The 19,586-nt window shown below is 39.1% G+C and overlaps 1 protein-coding gene across 1 annotated transcript in view; it reads right to left on the reverse strand.

Annotated features, from left to right (window-relative positions):
• Nucleotides 1-2,192: 2,192 nt before the first annotated feature.
• Nucleotides 2,193-19,586, reverse strand: part of F13B (coagulation factor XIII B chain) — a 29,718-nt gene continuing 12,324 nt past the window's right edge. The window contains exons 7-12 of the mRNA XM_008268712.4: nucleotides 19,295-19,480; nucleotides 17,260-17,442; nucleotides 11,310-11,510; nucleotides 9,046-9,228; nucleotides 3,147-3,360; nucleotides 2,193-2,430 (exon numbers count right to left, since the gene is read on the reverse strand). Of these exons, the coding sequence (XP_008266934.1) occupies nucleotides 2,424-2,430; nucleotides 3,147-3,360; nucleotides 9,046-9,228; nucleotides 11,310-11,510; nucleotides 17,260-17,442; nucleotides 19,295-19,480 (974 nt within the window). The 3' untranslated portion in view covers nucleotides 2,193-2,423. The remainder of the gene's footprint in view (nucleotides 2,431-3,146; nucleotides 3,361-9,045; nucleotides 9,229-11,309; nucleotides 11,511-17,259; nucleotides 17,443-19,294; nucleotides 19,481-19,586) is intronic.

Below are 19,586 nucleotides of genomic sequence, written 5' to 3' on the forward strand. Positions count from 1 at the left end.
CCATGTTCTTTGCTGCTGTCCACATGTTCTTGCTGGAACAGAAACAATCTTCTTTCTCTGTGTAAATCTTGGGAATCTGTCACTTTCTTGGGCATCCAGGACTAGGCTGTGTCCCCTGGTGTTCACTCACAAGATAGTGTCTTTACTGGCACATTCATCTTCTGGGATTTTTTTATATCTTTCTCCTGTAAGTGCCTGTAAGAGCAGGCACTGTGTGTTACTCACTGGTGGTGTCCACCGCTTAGCATAATGCCGAGCATATGGTGTGTGCTAAATATTTGACAGCACCTTTGCCATTCCCGCTACTTAGAATGTCTTAATCTTGTAACCTTTACACTTTCACCTGCCACCCACATGATAAAAGTTAATCACCACCTCTGTTGTGCTTTGGACCCGCTTCCATTGTTGCAATTTTCAAGTTTTTATTTCTTTCACACTTCAGGCATAAAAGCTGGCAGTTTAGTGGGTGCATTGCTCACAGAATGTTCTACCACCCCATCATATTAAATCAGTAAATTTTGTAACTAATAAATCAGAAGATGTGTCAGGACTAGATACATATTCCCACATGACAGCTATTCACCTTGAGAAAAGAAGGAGCTGCCCAGGATAGACAGAGTGTTCCCCTCTCAGTCCACAAGAAATATCACCAGACAAGCTGCAGGCATCATGCATGCTTTATGTGTGACCCACTGGGCATTTGAGTTTCAACTAGGAGTGTCTTTATCTTTTCTACTAAACTAAGCTGGTAGAATGAGTTCTCTAGATACAATGAGATTAATTCTATTCATCTCTGAATCTTGTATTATCCAACATGTTATATGACTCCCACATATAGCAGGTGTTCAAGATTGTTCATTAATCAATTGATTAATGAGTGGATTACAGAGAATTAACACTTCCCTATCGATATTTAATTTCATGAGATTGACTACAGAAGCACAGAAGATATAATTAATATGGACTCAAAGATAGTTCTACAGTACATATTTTATAGTGAATGAGTTCACAGAGTTGGTACAACTGTGGCTTCGCTTCCAGAAGTTATTTTACAGGACAACATTAGAGAATTTTGAGTTGGGGGTTCGAAGAACGTCATCATCATAAGAAAGTAAGATCTTGAGTGAGAGAACTGGACAGCTTCCAGGGGAGAAAACTATGCTGCACTGACACCCACAACCAGTCCTACAGGGATCCTGAGATCCAGATGGTGCCGTACATGCACTTACAAACGAACTGGAACAACAACTGAGAGTACAACTGTTACTTCAGATGGAAAAGTGCCCATGTTGCTGTTTCCGGTCTCCAACATTCCTGGGTAACAATGACACTGGCATCTTTCAGTGCTTGCTGCAAGACCCACTGATTTCCAATTTTGCAATCTGTATGATTCCAGCAATTAATCTAGAAAAAATATTACTTGGAAAGTGTAGAATGTAAAAATTGCAGTAATTCCTTTAGTTAATCATATTCCTCTAATAATATATGAAGACATGGGTCCTTTACTGCCTTGCAATTTGATTACTTACCTTGTTGCAAACACGGTTAACTTAAAACATTCTTTACATTTAGGAAGTTTGGAGAACAGTGTCTTCAGCATTCAACAAAGTAAACCTGTTAATATAATCTCTAATTTCATATCACAGGTTTGGGTCTTTAGTATTAATACAAAAGTAGGAGGCCGACGCCGTGGTGCACTAGGTGAATCCTCTACCTGCGGCATCGGCATCCCATATGGGCACTGGTTCCAGTCCCAGTTGCTCCTTTTCCAGTCTAGCTCTCTGCTGTGTCCCGGGAAGGCAGTGGAGGATGGCCCAAGTGCTTGGGCCCTGCACCCCATGGGAGACCAGGAGGAGGTTCCTGGCTCCTGGCTTCGGATCGGTGTAGCTCTGGCCGTTGCAGCCAATTGAGGAGTGAACCAATGGAAGGAAAACCTTTCTGTCTCTCTCTCACTGTCTGTAACTCTACCTATCAAATAAATAAATAAAAATCTTAAAAAAATACAAAAGTGCCAGAGAATTCTAATATTAATGAAGAAGAGCAAATGCAAATATAAATTTGCACATAGATTGAAAACAATACAGTCCAGTCAATGGACATTAGGAAATGAGACTATTTTGATGGGTAGATCAATTTTTAACAGAAGGAGGATGTGCAGTAAAGTTTAAGTTATATACATCAAATAACCCAACTAGAGGTGAAATATTTTTGGCCTTTATTTATAAATAAAGAAAATGTTTAGCACAAACAATGTAGTTTCAAATATTCAAAAGAGTGAAAATGGAATTTTTAACATTTCTTCTAAAAATTAACTTTTATAAGGGATTTTTATGAGATGTTGAAGTGATTTTCCATGGGTTTACATCTAGGAGCTATTCTTCTTTCTGCCATTTGCTTTATGTCTGTAATGGTTGTTGGTAAGATCAAAAACTTTAGAGAGAGAGAAAGAGAGAGAGAGTGCGTGTCAGTTTTTTTTTTTTAATAAACAGTAATTGCAGTCAAGTATTTATTACAATTATATGCCTTCAATATTTCATTTGAATCATTTGTTATTGGGTACTGATAAGAGCAAGTAACCATACTTGGGACGTCATACCACTAGTTCCTTTTAAAAATCAATGTCACTTATTACACTAACTATTCTTAACAATTTTATTTCTAAGTTATTTACTCTTTTTTTTCCTCTGGGAAACGAGGAATTCAAAATACACTAACACATTTAAATAACAAATAAAATGTTTCTGTTCTGACTTAGACACATTTGTACAACTGCATTGCCCAATCTTTACTGGTTACACTTGAACTTACAATGAAAAGTGGGAGAAAATGTAATCTAGTCTTATCTCAGAACATGTAAGTTCTACACATGTAAATATTGCACATAGAAGTTGATTTATTTATCCAATTCCAGATTGTCACACATATCAAATGGCAAACAATCCTTTGACTTCAGACAACTTAGAAAGCTTGTTGAGTAAATCCTTCCAGGAGTACATGTGGTTTAAGAAAATATGATCCTGTTTCCTTTCCAATGGTGATAAAGTTGGAGCTCCACAACATAACATTTCTGAGATTTACAACGTAATGAACCTCTTGAATATCAGTCTGACAAAAAGAAATAGCTATAGGTGAAAACCTCTTCTTACCTTTCTCTCGCAATGCATCTTGGGTATTTTAAATGCCCTCTGACACACTGAACTCTGAGTTCAGATCCAAGAGTAGATGCCTCAGCTATGTAACTATTTCTTGTACAAAGAAACTCAACATACTCTCCATGGAAAATATAAGGCCTATTGTCAAAATCCCATTTCAGGCGTAAATTATTCTTTTCCATTTCAAAAAAAGATAATATGCAAGGCTCTGGAAAAAAAAAGAAAACTTTCTTGATATATCTTGGTACTAACAGAAATCATATGTTACCTACTAACAAAGACCTTAAAGTTCTCAGAAGTGATAGTGGCAAGTAAATAAGATACAGTGACTGAGTTAGAAAATAGAATCACGCCCAGGAAACAGAGCAGCATTTCCCCCCAGGGCTCTGGATTTGGAGCAAGGGTATGTACTGCCAGTCCTTTAGTTTCATGGATTAGGTTTTTCAAAGATAGTGACCAATAAAAAAGTGTTTGGAGGAGCACTGATAATTATGAACATCTTTGAAATAGTGCTCTTTATCTCTTTAGAAAGTTCAAATAAATTATTCATGAGACAAACCATTGATCATAGAATAGCTAATGGCTTATGGAAATACAAACAAGCTAGATTCTCAATCCTGATTCAAAATTTGTAAACTGATGCTGTCCAAAGTGATTGATAGCTTTCTCACTTTTAAATTTCCAGTTAAATAGATCAGAATTAGAAGGATGACCGGAGTCTGGGAAGGGTAGATGGAGTGGGAATAGAGGGAGATTGAATAACAGGTAGCAAAACATAGTCAGATAGAAGCATTATCTTACAGCTTTGTTCCATAGCACAAAGGACAACTATAGTTCACAGTAATGAACTATACACTATGTAAAGAATTGGAAGGAAGGATCTGCTGGGCTCTATCACAAAGAAAAGAAGGAAATTGAAAGGCTAGTTGCCTAATTTTATTGGTTAGCTCTGTGTATATGTATTAAAATATTATTGCTCTGTATCCCATAAAAATGGACTAGTATTGCATATAAATGAACAACTACTAATAACATGAAATAATTAACTGTCAAAGAATGTCGCAATTGGATTAAAAAGCTTTAAATTCTAAGCATGTCTTTTCCTGCATATATTAAAACAAGAGAGTACAAAATATTAAACTAAATATGAAGTTAACTAACAAAACTTGATTTTTCCCATAAAAATATTTTTTAAAAATATCAAATATCTGCTCATTTCAGAAAATGAGATTTCCTGTGTCCGTGTTTGCTTGGGTGACCTAGTATTAAGGAGTAACTTCTGAGATAGGTAAACATGTCCAGAGTTGCTACTACAGCATGTAAAACACACCTGCAATTAGCAAGTTTACTGATTCAGTTATGTTTTTCAACAAGTGTTTATTGAATGTCCATGTGTCAAATGGTGTGCTAAAAGTTCCTCAGACAATAAAAATGAAAAGATATCAGGAAAACTATAAAATCTTTCAAGTCACTGCAAACCAGTTTTGAAAATGAAGTCAAATTTTATAATTTAGGAAGTCATTGTTTTACAGAATTTGAGATTTTAATTAAAACAAATTTGAAAATTGATTCATGAACCTTCTGCTTTCAGCTATGACAAAGTAGCTCATATCAGAAATAACCAAGAACCAGACTAAGAATTAGTAACTCTGAAAAACAGCTAAGAGAAAGCAAGACTTTCAAGGTTTTAAGAGAACCTCCAAGGTAGTCAAGGAACTGAGTCTCTGGAGGGGGAAAATTCATTCAAATGAGGTCAACATCCCAAGTGTCATTTTCCTTTTGGAAAAGTGCTCATGCTCAACTGAGCTGAGAGACCAAGTAGAGAATGGCCAAGCTTCAGCAGAGCTTTTGAAAATCTCCTGGGATTGCAAATAGACTGATAATAGTTTGGGCAGGCAAAGCAGCCAAAAACTTGAGAAGCTAAGAACTCAGGGGCTGGGAGCATAGAAAAAGGAACCTGATATTCTGCACTGGTTTTCCTTTAGTTGTCTATTGTTGTTGTGGTTGCTGTTGTTGTTAAGATTTTCTTATTTATTTGAAAGTCTGAGTAAAGCAGGGAGGAAGAGAGAAAGACATCTTTCATCTCCTGGTTCACTCACGCAAATGACTGCAAATGACTGCAGCAGGCAGAGGCTGGGCCAGGCTGAAACCGGGAGCCAGGAACACCATCCAGGTCTCTCATGTAAGTGGCAGGAACCACAGGACTTGGGCCATCATCTGAGAAGGCCTGGGATTTAAGTCTGGACTCTACTTCCAATTCTAGTGTCCTGCTAAAGAGCATCCTGGGAGGCAGCAGTGACAGCTCCCACATGGGAGACCTGAGTTGACTTCTGGGAACCTGACTTCAGCCTGACCCAGTCTCAGCTGTTGCAGGCATTTGGGAAGTGAACCAATGAATGAAAGATTTCTCTGTCTTTATCTCTCTCTCTCTCTCTGACTTTCAAATAAATAAAAGTAACAGCAAAACAAAGTTCAAACTGACATACACAAAATAACTGTGGACACAATTACAAAGTAAACTTCTTTAAGTACAAAAGAACATTTACCTAAAAGAAATACTCTTCTATTATAAATGAGGTATCATTGCATTTCAAAGAAAAATATATAATTCATATATATCTCAATGTAATTAAACTAAAAATAAATAACCATAAGAAAGCCAGAAATTTCCTCAAATGTTTAGAACTTAGAAAAGTTCTAAATTATTCAGAATTTATAGAGAATATCTAAATGGACACTATGAACTCAACTGAGTGATAATAAAAACCCAAAATATAAAAATGTGTGGGATGAAGTGAAAGTTGTGCTCAGAGGAAAATTTGTATGCTGAAATTGATAATTTAGGAAAAAATATAAAAGCTGAAAGTTAGTAATCTAGGTGCTCATCTAAATAGGCTAAGAGGGGCAAACATTGTGGTGTGGTGGATAAAACCTCTTCCTGCAATGCCAGCATCCCAAATGGGCACCAGTTCATGTCCCAGCTGCTCCACTTCTGATTCAGCTGCTCAATAATGGCCTAGGAAAAGCAGCGGAAGGTAGCCCAAGTGCTTGGGTCCCTGTTATCCATGAGTGAGACCTGAAGAAGCTCCTGGCTCCTGGCTCCTGGCTTTGGCCTGGCCCAGCACTGGCTGTTGCAGCCATCTGGGGACTGAACCAGAGGGTGGAAGATCTCTCTCAGGTTTTCAAATAAATGAATGTTTTAAAAAATTATAACAGGCTAGAAAAAAAAATAATAAAAAAAGAAGAAATTTGAAGAGAACAAATAAAAGTTAAGAGCATGAACTAATGAAATAGAGAGCAACCTTTTATGAAAGGATTAAAAAATGCAAATGTTAGTTATTTGAAAAGACCTCCTTAGCAAGACATGAAAAGGAGATACGTGCTAACTGCAGTAATAACAAAAGATACATCACTAGAAACATTTAAAAAATGAAGTCATGGGGCACTTTAGGTTGATTAAGTTGACAATATATATGTAATGGACAAATTGCAAAAAAACTATTCCATACCCAAACTGACAGAGAATAGATAATAACTTCATGCCTATTAAGCAAATTGAAGTTGTCATTAAAATCTTCCCACACAGAAAACTCAAGATACAGATGACAACTCTGGTGAATTCTTATAATTATTAAGAAAGAAATAGTGCCAGTCTTTAGTGTCTGCAAATACTAGCTGATAGAATAAAAAAGGGAGAGAACGATCCAACATGGGAAGCGAGATATACAGCAGACCCATAGAATGGCAGATGTCCTAAACAGCACTCTGGCCTCAGAATCAGCCCTTAAGGCATGTGGATCCAGCTGAAAAGCCCATGAGAGTATTTCAGGCATGGAAAGCCAAGACACTCTGGAAAAAAAAAAAAAAAAAAAAAAAACCTAAATGAAAGATCCCCGTGAGATCCCAGTGGAAAGAATGGGTGATCAAAGAAGGAGGTACCTTTCTCTGAAGGGAGGAGAGAACTTCCACTTTGACTACAACCTTGTCTAAATATGATAAGAGTCGGTGAACTCAAAAGGCTTCCATAGCCTTGGCAACTCATGACAAGAGCCTAGGATGATTACTGATGCCATAAACAAGAGTGTCAATTTGTTAAGTCAACAACAGGAGTCACTGTGCACTTACTCCTCATGTAGGATCTCTGTCCTTAATGTGCTGTACATTGTGATTTAATGCTATAACTAGTACTCAAACAGTATTTTTCACTTTGTGTTTATGTGAATGGAAGGGGAGAGGAAGCGGGAAAGGGGAGGGTTGCGGGTGGGAGGGAAGTTATGGGGGGGAAGCCATTGTAATCCGTAAGCTGTACTTTGGAAATTTATATTCATTAAATAAAAGTTAAAAAAAGAAAAAAAAATATTTTACAAAACCAAGATGGAAATAAAAATAAAATTCCTCTATAACCACAAACTAAAAGGAAAAATTAAGTACAATTAAAATCCAAAAGCAAGGAAAGATAGATAAGCTGATTTCAAACAAATTTAAAATAATGTAGGGGCTGGCCCTAAGGTGTAGTGGGTAAAGCCGCTGCCTGCAGTGCCAGCATCCCATATGGGCACCGGTTCCAGTCTCGGCTGCTCCACTTCCGATCCAGCTCTCTGCTGTGGCCTGGGAAAGCAGTAGCGGATGGCCCAAGTCCTTGGGCCCCTGTACCCACGTGGGAAGACCTGGAAGAAGCTCCTGGTTCCTGGCAGGATCAGCGCAGCTCTGGCTGTTGTGACCATCTGGGGAGTGAACCAGCAGATGGAAGACCTCTCTCTCTGTGTGTAAGTCTGACTTTCAAATAAATAAATAAATCTTTAAAATAAAAATAAAATAAAATAATGTAAAAAAAAGAAAGAAAGAAATAGTGCCAGTCTTGCCCAAATTCCAGAGAATCAAATAAAGGGAACACTTCCCCATTCATTGTATGTGGTCAGCAGAAACTTTATAATCAATCTGAAAGGAAAATATCACATCACTCCTACTCATAGAAATAAACGCAACACTCCTATGTAAAAAAATAGCAAGTAGAATCCAACAGCATATCATAAGCATACTTTATCACTAGTATGTGGGATTTCTTATAAGAATACATGCTTTAACATTCAAAAAGAAGCAATATAATCCACTAAATTACAGACAAATTACCAAGATATTAATCATATGGTTGTTTCAATACATTGCTAAAATTAGAAATGAATGAAGATTCTTGAAAATAAGTACTTTTAGCAAAATAGAAAGTTTTTACATCTTTAATTTGGTTTATAAAAATATTTATAACACCACACTTAAAGATGAATTATTGAAAGTTTTACTTATGAATTTGGGAAGCAAAGGCAGTCATTACCTCTCCCATTCAAAATTACTCTAAAGTCCTAACTGGTGAAGTAAGATAGGAAAATTAATAAAAGCCAGAACTAGAAACAAAGAAATGTCTTCCTATTATTTGTACATACGCTGTCTTACCCCTTCGCAGAGCCATGATAAATGTCATTACGTCTGTGAGTATGCCCTGCTAACAAAGCCTTCACGTGTTTCATCTTCCCCTGCACAGGCACTCACTTCCATTCTTGATCCCCAAGTATACACGTGTTTTCTGTGATAGAACCACTCACACTGATTGATGACTCTTAACCTGATTACTCACACCACTGTAGTTTATTCTACATATAGCCCCACACCAAATTGGCACCTGACACATGGATTGCACTTAATAAATAATAATATAATAAACAACTTGACTACAGTTATCTGTGAGCCAGAAGAAAAAAATGGGAGCCAATATTTAAATAGACACACTTAAAAAATGCAGGAGGAAAAGCATTATATTAGTATTGTATCAACTCTAAAATCACAGAAAGTTAAGCATATACAGGTTTACCTTGTTGGAGGTATATCTAGCAGTACTTACCTAAACACTGCGGTGGTGTCGTCCACACTCCTTCTACACAATACACCTCCCTAGATCCTTGTAGAAAATAGTGATCAAAACATTGGTATTCTATTGAGGAGCCATTTTCATAGGTGCCTACTATTGAACCAATAATGACTCCATGTTTAATAAGTGGAGGGGATGCACACATTCCTGTAGATTCTGCAAAAATAATTTTTCAAGTACACAATGAGTATCCAGTGCTTTCAAAATTTTACCTAAGATATGTAAAGGCATTTTAAGGCAGTTCTCAAATATTTTTTAAATATTGTAAACACTTCTGCAACAATGTCAGTTTGTAAAATTTAGTGAAACACTTAGAATCCCATGTTATCATATTTAAATATGTATTTAAAGTATCAAAGTATTGGGGGAACCACTGTGTCATAGCAGGTAAAGGAAACCTCCTGCGGTGCTGGCATCTCATATGGGCACCGGTTCAAGTCCTGGCTGCTCCATTTCCGATCCAGCTCTCTGCCATGGCCTGGGAAAGCACTGGAAGATAGCCCAAGTCTTTGGGCTCCTGCACCCACTTGGGAGACCCAGAAGAAGCTCCTGGCTCCTGGCTTCAGATTGGCGCAGCTCTAGCCATTGCAGCCATCTGGGGAGTGAACCAGCAGATGGAAGACCTCTCTCTCTCTGCCTCTGCCTCTCTGTATCTTATCTGTAAATTATCAAAGTATTAACAATCTTGATTTTATTTTTTCTAGCCAAAAATGAAAGAATGTGAGATGTCTTATAAAGCTATGCTTTCTGTATGCATTCTCTCCCCTTTTTTCATATTATAAGTAATAATCTTGAGATGGGTGTTTGGCCTAGCAGTTAAGGCACCAGTTAAAACCTCTGTGTCCCCCACCGTGGTACCTGCATTTGATTTCAAGCTCTAGTTTCCAACCCTACCTTACCACTAATGTAAACCCTGGGAGGCTGGAGTGATGGATCAAGGAACTGGGTTCTTGCCACCCACGTAGGAGACCTGGATTGAGTTCCCAGTTCCTGGCTGCATTGAGCCCTGGCCCGGCCCAACCATTGCAGGACTTGGGAAAAGAACCAGGGTTTGGGAATACTCTCTTGCTCTCTCTCTCTTTCTCTCTTTTTCTGCTTTCAAAAGAAAGAATATATATTCATATCCTTGGAGCCTATGAAAGCATACACTTGCACCAAGCCCTTTTCTGAGACAATAGGCCCCAGGAAACTCAAAGACCAGTGTTTTACAGCGTTGTTGAGCATTCAGATCAGGGTCACCAGTTCTGTTATAGTCTGGTAATATTTATAAATCCTCTTGATTTTTCCCTTCAAACAACTGACATACTGGGGCCCGCATCATGACGTGGCACGTAAAGCTGCCACCTGTGATGCATGCATCAGGTATATCGCTTCTCGGCCTTTTGGCTAAGATCAAGTGCATGCATCAGGTATGAGCGCCGGTTCGAGTCTTGGCCGTTCCACGGAGGAGGCCGCTCCCTGCTAATGCACCCAGGAAAAGCAGCAGAAGATGGCCCAGGTGTTTGGGCCCCCGCCACCCACGTGGAGGATCCAAAAGAAGCTTCTGGCTCTGACCTGGCCCAGAGCTGGCTGTTATGGACATCTGGGGAGTAAACCAGCAGATGGAAGATCTCTCTCTCTCTCTCTGAAACTTTAACTTTCAAAATAAATAAAATATTTTTTTTAAAAATTGACTTATCATAATTAAAGATGTCAACATAGCAACATAGTCATCCAATTAAGTGTATGGAAATGTAAGCAGATTGGAAATTTGAAGTTGGCTCACTCCCAACCTAGACAGTAAGGATGATACTGGTGAATTACTTCAGGTCATTAAAATAAACTTGCAGGGGGCCAGCGCTGTGGTGCAGCAGGTTAATGCCCTGGCCTGAAGCACTGGCATCCCATATGGGCACCGATTCGAAACCCAGCTGCTCCACTTCTGATCCAGCTCTCTGCTATGGCCTGGGAAAGCAGTAGAAGATGGCCCAAGTCCTTGGGCCCCTGCACCTACGTGGGAGACCTGGAGGAAGCTCCTGGCTCCTGGCTTCGGATCAGCGCAGCTCCGGCCGTTGTGGCTAATTGGGGAGTGAATCATCGGATGGAAGACCTCTCTCTCTCTGTCTCTGTCTCTCCTGTCTCTGTGTAACTCTGACTTTCAAATAAATAAATAAATCTTTAAAAAAAAAGATAAACTTTCAGTCCAGGTGGCAAATACTGACCAAGTAAGAACTTTGGAGAAAGCATTACTGTTTTACCTTTCTTAATGCATAAGGGATATTTCACTTCTCCTCTGTTGCACTTCACAGATAATTCTGACAGTGGGGTTGATGGAGATATGTCATATCCCCGTTTACACACGAAATCTATTAAATCACCGTGTAAGACTTTTCCTTCATATTTCCACTTCATCTCTATGTGATTCCTGTTCATGTCATCCACACTAACTGTACATGGCTCTGCAAAACAAAACACTCTTTTAAGTTCTTTACTCCTCTGACAAATATGAAAGTGATATGCTTTTAAAATAAAAATTTGATGGCATCAAATGTCATACTTTATGTTTTATTTTTTCATTATTAAAGCACAACACATGTGTATAATAATATACAGCCTTTTCATTATCAAATGAGTTTATGCATTTGTTTTTGTCTTCATTATGTCATAAAATTAAACCCTCTTACTTTGAAATATTGTAAGCGTTGTTTAGGGAGAGTAAGTACTCAGTTTAATAATGATTTCCTTTTTATAAAGTAAAAACCTTGATGTCAAAAGTGTATTTATTGTATAAATATTCATTGAAAACACGCCATTTGATGTATGAGAGTACTTCAAAACACTTATGGAAACATGGAATTAAAAGATAAGTTCATTAATTGATGGAAAACTTTTGAATTCATGCCTGGTTTTTTCCTCACACACATTTTCCATGAACTGTTGGAAGTCCCCTCACATATGAGTCAACAAAACAAAGACTCATGCCTCCACGGAGCACAGCTTCCAAGGAGAAGAAACGCCCACAATAATTTGTAAATATTTAGCTACTGCATATGAAAGCTTAGATGGCAAAAAGAGTAATGGCAGCAGGAGCTATTAACACGGTTTGGGAAGAAAGGCTGCATTGTTAAATACGGTGTCTGTGGTATGCCTAAGTAAGAAATGACATTTGCACAAAAACTTAGCTGAGGTGTGAACCATGTTGTCTTTTAATGAAACCGTCGCTGGCAGAGCAGGTGAGCAGTGCAAAGGTCCTGAGGTATTTGAGAAAGTACAAGGAAAGGAGAGTGACTGCAGTGCAGGAGATTGGGAAGTGTGGGCAGAGGTTAGAGGTCCATAACGCCTGGAATAACAGTGTGTATGTAGAAAAGTCTCCTCTCTATCACACCATGTGTGAATTAGTGTTGATAATACTTTCAATTCCAACGGATACATCAGATGTGCAAAGCTCTCTCCTCTCCCCTTGATGAAAGTGACTGTCATTTGCTTTGCTTCACTAGCACCACACCTGTCTCAACACAATTTAGTTATAGAGGACAGATTAATTTAAGCCTGGTTATTCCCTAAGGGGTTGTTTCCATACTAGCTTTGCCATCACTGTTTTAATCCACCCTCTGTCCTCAGAGATGTCTATACTCCAGTTCAACGCAATATCAATCACATCATCAAAACTTAATGTCAAAAAGATTTTCACCAAGAGTACTAGGATAATTACAGGTGAAGACATATCTGAATTTGAATAGGAATAGATTCTTAATAATTATTTGAAAGGAGAAAACACAAATGAAAGGTGAGACGTGCACAAGACTTAAGTTTATGTACATTTTAAGATACCAGATAGAGGGCCAGTGCCCTGGCTCACTAGGCTAATCCTCCACCTACAGCACCGGCACCCCGGGGTTCTAGTCCCGGTCGGGGCACCGGATTCTGTCCCGGTTGCTCCTCTTCCAGTCCAGCCCTGTGCTGTGGCCCGGGAAGGCAGTGGAGGATGGCCCAGGTGCTTGGGTCCCTGCACCCCCATGGGAGACCAGGAGGAAGCACCTGGCTCCTCGCTTTGGGCCATCTGGGGGGTGAACCAACGGAAGGAAGACCTTTCTCTTTGTCTCTCTCTCTCTCACTGTCTATAACTCTCTCTCTCTCTGTCTCTCTCTCAAAAAAAAAAAAAATACCAGATAGAAAAAGAAAATTTAAAAAGTCACAATGTCATGATTCCCACATAGATAACATAATTTATGGACACAGTTCTTTTAAGTATGAAGAGTGAAACTGTGAACAATCAATTCATTAAAAGAAAAAAAACTGTGGCCACTAGACAATTTTCTTACAAAATTAACAATCAATGTGAAGTTAAAATGTTCCAAGTTGACATAGATTTAGAAACTACTACTTTAATTCACTGATGGTAGGGTTATAAATCCTAATAAGCATTCAGGAGAATAATTTGGTGATTAAAAAGTCAACATTAAAATTCCAGATCTATTTGATTCAGAAATTTAACTTCAGAAAATCTGATAAATAATAAGAAATAAAACATGGACAAAATACTTGTAAGTAGCTTTTTAAAAATTAAAAATTTTTAATGTACAAATTTTAGTTACATAAAGCACTCTTTCTAGCATAGGAATACTGGACACCACATTTGTCTATAAAGTTCAGTTGATTATGAAATTATATATATATATATCTGAATTATGGAATACTATGCAGCCACTTAATTAGATATTTTAGAAATATATAAAACCGTGCTCATAATAATTTTAATTGAAAAAAAACACAATACTCAAGCTTTGCACAGCATGACAGCCATTTTGGTGGTGGTAGTGGGGTGTGTGTGTGTGTGTGTGTGTGAAGAAACAGATTGAAAAAACAATCATCTAAGTCATTAACCATGAAGAGCAATAGTTTCAGTCAAGGTTGCTGATATTTTCTGTTTATTTCTAGTTACTTCAATTTACTTACCAATTTTCTGGTAAATTCTAATGATTTGCTTTGTAGTTTAAATTTTTTATATAAATAATATTTTAACTCAGGAAGTTTAGTGTGTCACTGTCTATTTGGAGAAGTCACAATGTAACACATAAATGCAACTGTGACCACTTGCATTACTTTTATTTATAATTCTAGGCAGCAAAATCAAAAAATAAAGTGAATGCATAGGTGTAGGACAAGAGGTGAATATTATCTTCTTAAAGTTATCACATTATAAGTAATTACTTAGATAACTGTCTCAATTTTCCACTTGAAACATGAAAAGTCATTATATCATGCCTTAATCCAAAAAAAAAGAGGGGTCAGGGCCAGCGCTATTGTGCAGCGGGTTGAAGCCCTGGCCTGAAGCACTGGCTTCCTATATGGATGCCAGTTCTAGTCCCAGCTGATCCTCTTCCAATCCAGCTCTCTGCTATGGTTTGGGATAGCAGTAGAAGATGGACCAAGTCCTTGGGCCCCTGCACCCATGTGGGAAACCCAGAAGAAGCTTCTGACTCCTGGCTTTGGATCAGCACAGCTCCAGCATTGTGGCCACCTGGGGAGTGAACCAGCGGATGGAAGACCTCTCTCCATCTCTACTTCTCTTTTTAACTCTGTCTTTCAAATGAATAAAATAAATCTTAAAAAAAAAAAAAGAAAGAAAGAGGGGTGGAGTATAGGTGGGAATGCGGGCACGGTGGGAAGAATCACCATGTTCCTAAAGTTGTAATCTTAAATGTATGAAGTTTATAACTGTAAAGCTGTACAGTACTGCATACATTTCTATGGACTTACTTCTAAGAGTACAGTGTAAGAATTTGCCATGGGACCCCAAATCCCCTTAAGCTGAGTAGTAAAAATGCTATCTTAAGTGTTAAAGTGATCACATGAATAGGAATAAATGTTAAGATGATCATATAAATAGGATTAAGTATCTAGTAATAATAATAGAATTAAAAAGGAGTGAATGCTCCAACAAGGGAAGCAGTCCATACAGCAGACTCATAGAATGAAAATCACTTTAAGTAGCATTCTGACCTCAGAATCAGCCCTTAAGGTATTCTGGCTGAAAAGCCCTCAAGAGCATTTCAGGCCTGGAAAGCCAAGACATTGTGGCAAAAAAGTCCTACAAGAAGGACCCCCATGGGTGAGACCCCAGTGGAAAGAAGTTGTCATCAAAGAAGGAGGTACTTTTCTCTGAAGGGAGGAGAGAACTTACACTTTGTTTATGGCTTTGTCTAAATACTGACAGAATTTGTGCATCCAAAAGGGTTCCATAGCCTAGGAAGCTCATGTCAAGAGCCTTGGGTGATCATTGACGTTATATGTAAGAGTGTTAGTTGTTAAATTAACAGGAGTCACAGTGCACTAACTTCCTATGCAGGACCTCTGTCCTCAAAGAGTTGTATTCTGAGAATTAACAGTAAAACTGGTTCTCAAAGATTTATTTCATTTCAGTGTATTAAGTGGAGGATATTCTTGGGTCTCATAAGTCTTAATTATGCCTAATTATCCAACTCCATTGCTTGTTTTCTTAGATGCTTCCTTGATTAATGATAAAACTCATTTTCAAGGACTTATTTCTTTTAATATATTAAGTGGAGGATATTCTTATGTCTCATAAGTTATAGTTATGTCTAAGTGCTCACAAAAGATGTATCATTCTTGGGTGCTTCTTTAAAGTTCATTAAGTGGGCTGGTGCTGTGGTATAGTCAGTAAAGCCATTGCTTGCAGTACTGTCATTCCATATGGGCACTGGTTCGAGTCCCGGCTGCCACTCTTCCAATCCAGCTTCCTACTAATTGCCTGAGAAAGCAATGAAAGATTGCCCAGGTCCTCGGGCCCCCTGTAAACATGTAGGAGACCCAGAAGAAATTCCATGCAGTTGGCTTCATATTGGCTCAGCTCCAACTTTTGTGACCATTCAGAGAGTGAACGAGCAGATAGAAGGTATATCCCTCTCTCTCTCTGCCTCTGCCTCTTTGTAACTCTGCCTTTCAAATAAATAAATCTTAAAAAAAGGTTAATTAAGTTTCTAAAAAAAAGTGAAATTAACTTTGAGATGTAATGACTTTGAACAGCCCTTGTCTCGACTGTGGAGGAACAGTTTGTGTGTGTGTGTGTGTGTGTGTGTGCAAATTGTTGAACTCTTTACTTAGTATAGAGTTAGTCTTCTGTGTATAAAGTTAATTGAAAATGTGGCCAGCGCCATAGCTCAATAGGCTAATCCTCCACCTGTGGCACTGGCACACCGGGTTCTAGTCCCGATCAGGGTGCCAGTTCTGTCCTGGTTGCCCCTCTTCCAGGCCAGCTCTCTGCTGTGGCCTGGGAGGGCAGTGGAAGATGGCCCAAGTACTTGGGCCCTGCACCCCATGGGAGACCAGGATAAGTACCTGGCTCCTGCCTTCGGATCAGCGCCGTGAGCCGGCTGCAGCGCGCCGGCCGCAGCAGCCATTGGGGGGTGAACTAACGGAAAAGGAAGACCTTTCTCTCTGTCTTTCTCTCTCATTGTCCATTCTGTCTGTCAAAAAAAAATGTATCTTAGTGGAGAATGGGACTGGTACTGGGAATGGGAGAGGGAGGAGGAGGAGGAGGAGGGATGGGAGTGTGGGTGGGAGGATGGGCATGGTGGGAAGAATCACTATATTCCTAAAGTTGTACTTATGAAATGTGTAAAGTTTGTATTCCTTAAACAAAAGGTTTCTTTTGGAAAAAATACATTTAGAGTAGCTAAAAACAATTTTATAGGATCAACAAGATATAGCATGGTCACTCAAGGGAGGCAGTGGTGGCAAGAAGAGTTAACACTGTGCTTAATCAAGGAAAGAACTGGATTTACAAAATCTCCAAAGGACGTTCTGAGAACAGTATAAGCAGAGGCATTGAGGGTTATTGTAGAGGGAAATATTCAGGTAGAGGGAAAACAACACTAAAAGGAATTGGTTATAAAAATTTGATATGGCTAATGCCACTGAATAGAATACTTAAAATGCTTAAAATGGTAATTTTATGTTATGTTATGGTATATTGTACCATAATAAAAACAATAATGGAGTAAGAATTACTGTAATGCCAGAAACTAAGACATTGAAGCTTTTCTCCTGCTAGGAGTGAGATGAGAAAACAATTTGGGGAAAAGGATTTATACATAATCATCTTATTTTTGCTATGAGACACTGTAAGAAAATAACATAAAAATATAAACATGGTAATAAAAGAAATTTAGTGTTTCTCTTTCTTACCCAAGCAAACAGGTGGAGGTGACCATCTTCCTTGCTCACAATGAGATATTTTTGATCCCCTCAGTAAGTAATATTCGTTGCATCTGTATTCCACTGAGGATCCTGATGTGTAACTCAGCCGCGACTCATTGACAACAGCTCCATTGGTTACATTGGGTGGAGGCTTACAATGTTCCTTATTTTCTAGGAAAAGAAATTGTTTCAAAATTAACAGGAACTCAAAACAGCATAATTATATAATGTAGTTACCCAGACTATCGAATCTAAATATTTATACTGTATAATTTAGGACAATGGATTTCCAAATCCATCATAAACAAGATGAGTATTATGCAGCTCCAATATTTTAAACATTTACCAACCAGGAAAGAACATGTTTCCCTGAAAAACAAGTATGCATATTTTTCTCTTCTCTTGATTGTGAAAGAATTATGATAGATATTCTTAAAACATCTAGAAAGGGAAGTCGTGTTCTTTAGCCTGAAGATTACATTCCATTTTACAGCTGGCCTTTGGAATCTCCACTTTTATTTTCTTCTCTTTCATCTTTATCTCGGGTCTCAATAAACCCATGGAAGAAACATCTATTGTTGTTCTTGCTTTTCCACCTCTGGAATCTTTTTTTTTTTAAGGTTTATTTTTTATTTGAAAGAGTTACAGAGAGAGAAAGAGAAAGAGACAGAGACAGAAAGACAGACACAGAGAGAGAGAGAGAAGAGAGAGATCTCGCATTCCCTTATTCACATCCAGATGACTGCTACTACCAGTGCTGGCCCAGGTCAAAGCCAAGGGTTTCATCTAGGTCTCCCATATGAGTGGCAGGGGTCCAAAAACTCCTGTTTTCCCAGGCCTTTAGCAGGGAGCTGGATCAGAGGCGGAGCAGCTGAGACACCAACTTGCAGTTGCATTGCAGGCGGTGGCTTTACCACCAATGCAACAACCCCTCTCTTTATTCTGATAATTTCTTCAGCATTCTTTATAGCCATAGCAATCAATATCCCAGGTAACCATGTTCTGATCAAGACAGGAGAAGGATTGTCGCTCCCCCTCTTCGTGGAGGAACGACACAGGACCCTGCGCTGTTCTTTTGTCTGCTCGGCCCTCCCCGGGTTTGCTGCTGGTTCTTCCCGGGTTGGCTACCGTCCCTTCCACCTCTGTGGAAGGGCGGTTCCCCCTAGCCACTTTCCCCACTTCCGCGGGGGAGCGGCACACCGCCGGCCGGCTCTCTCGGGGGCTGCACAGGTGTTCCTCTTAGATGTTCCTGGTGCATGTTGTCTCTCTCCTCCTTTATAGTCCTCTTCCACCAATCCCAACTCTGCTACCCACACGCCGAGTACGCTGCTCTCCTCCAATCAGGAGCAGGTCCTACAGTTTATTGGTTGAACTGGAGGCAGCTGCGTAGAAGCTGTTTCTCCCTTCTCAGCGCCATATTGTGGGAGAGCAGATGCATAGAATAAGTCTTAATTCCAGTAACTTAGTCTAGTCCGGGTTGCTCCCCACAAAGGATGACAGGAAAAAGCACCCAAGAGTGATAGTGTTACTTGGTGGTACTCTTTGGTGCATGTCTCCAAAGGGTGTATGTTTCAGAATGACCAGGTGCACAGGGAGTATCAGCTGAACTCACCTGAAGTCAGGAACAGAGTTCTCTATCCTACGAGCAGGACAGAAAGAGAAGAAGAGGGAATTGGCCTTGCTCAGGGCAGGCACTCAGTACAGTTCGCCCTTGCTTACTTCTCTCATGAAGCACATTATATTTTTGTGCTGCCATTTAAAGTCTGTAGTCATCACATCACATGGGTCAGATAACAGTGTCTAGCTTTAAAGTATTTCTTTAAAGTATTCTTTCCATTGTCTTAAATTCTATGGCTAGAATTTAATACACACACCCACACACAAATGGCAGAGCAGGTGCAATCACAAAGAGTTTCTAAGTCTTCTAAGCAGTGGTCTCTTGCTATGAGTATGTGGATTAAATACCCAGAATGGAAATGTTTTCCTTGTGGGCCTAGCTATGGAATTACCTGCAAACACGTACCGGCACATTCAGGGGGAGCTGTCCATTTCCCACGGTTACAAGTTATCTCATTTGCTCCACGGAGATGGTAGCCACTTTCACATGTGTATGACACTGTATCCCCACTGTAGTAAGTCTCAGAGTGCAGGTTTGCTGCACCATTCTCAATGACAGGTGGCTGCACACAGGCTACCTTCTCCTTTTCTTCTGAAAGATACAAGTTAAAAAGATCATTTAGCTAAGTATGAAAGGGCCTTCAATAATTCATGCAAAATGCCTACTCTGAAAAAAACCACTTGTGGGTTTCAAATGT

Source organism: Oryctolagus cuniculus, chromosome 13, assembly GCF_964237555.1.
Source record: "Oryctolagus cuniculus chromosome 13, mOryCun1.1, whole genome shotgun sequence".
Lineage (NCBI taxonomy): Eukaryota > Metazoa > Chordata > Mammalia > Lagomorpha > Leporidae > Oryctolagus > Oryctolagus cuniculus.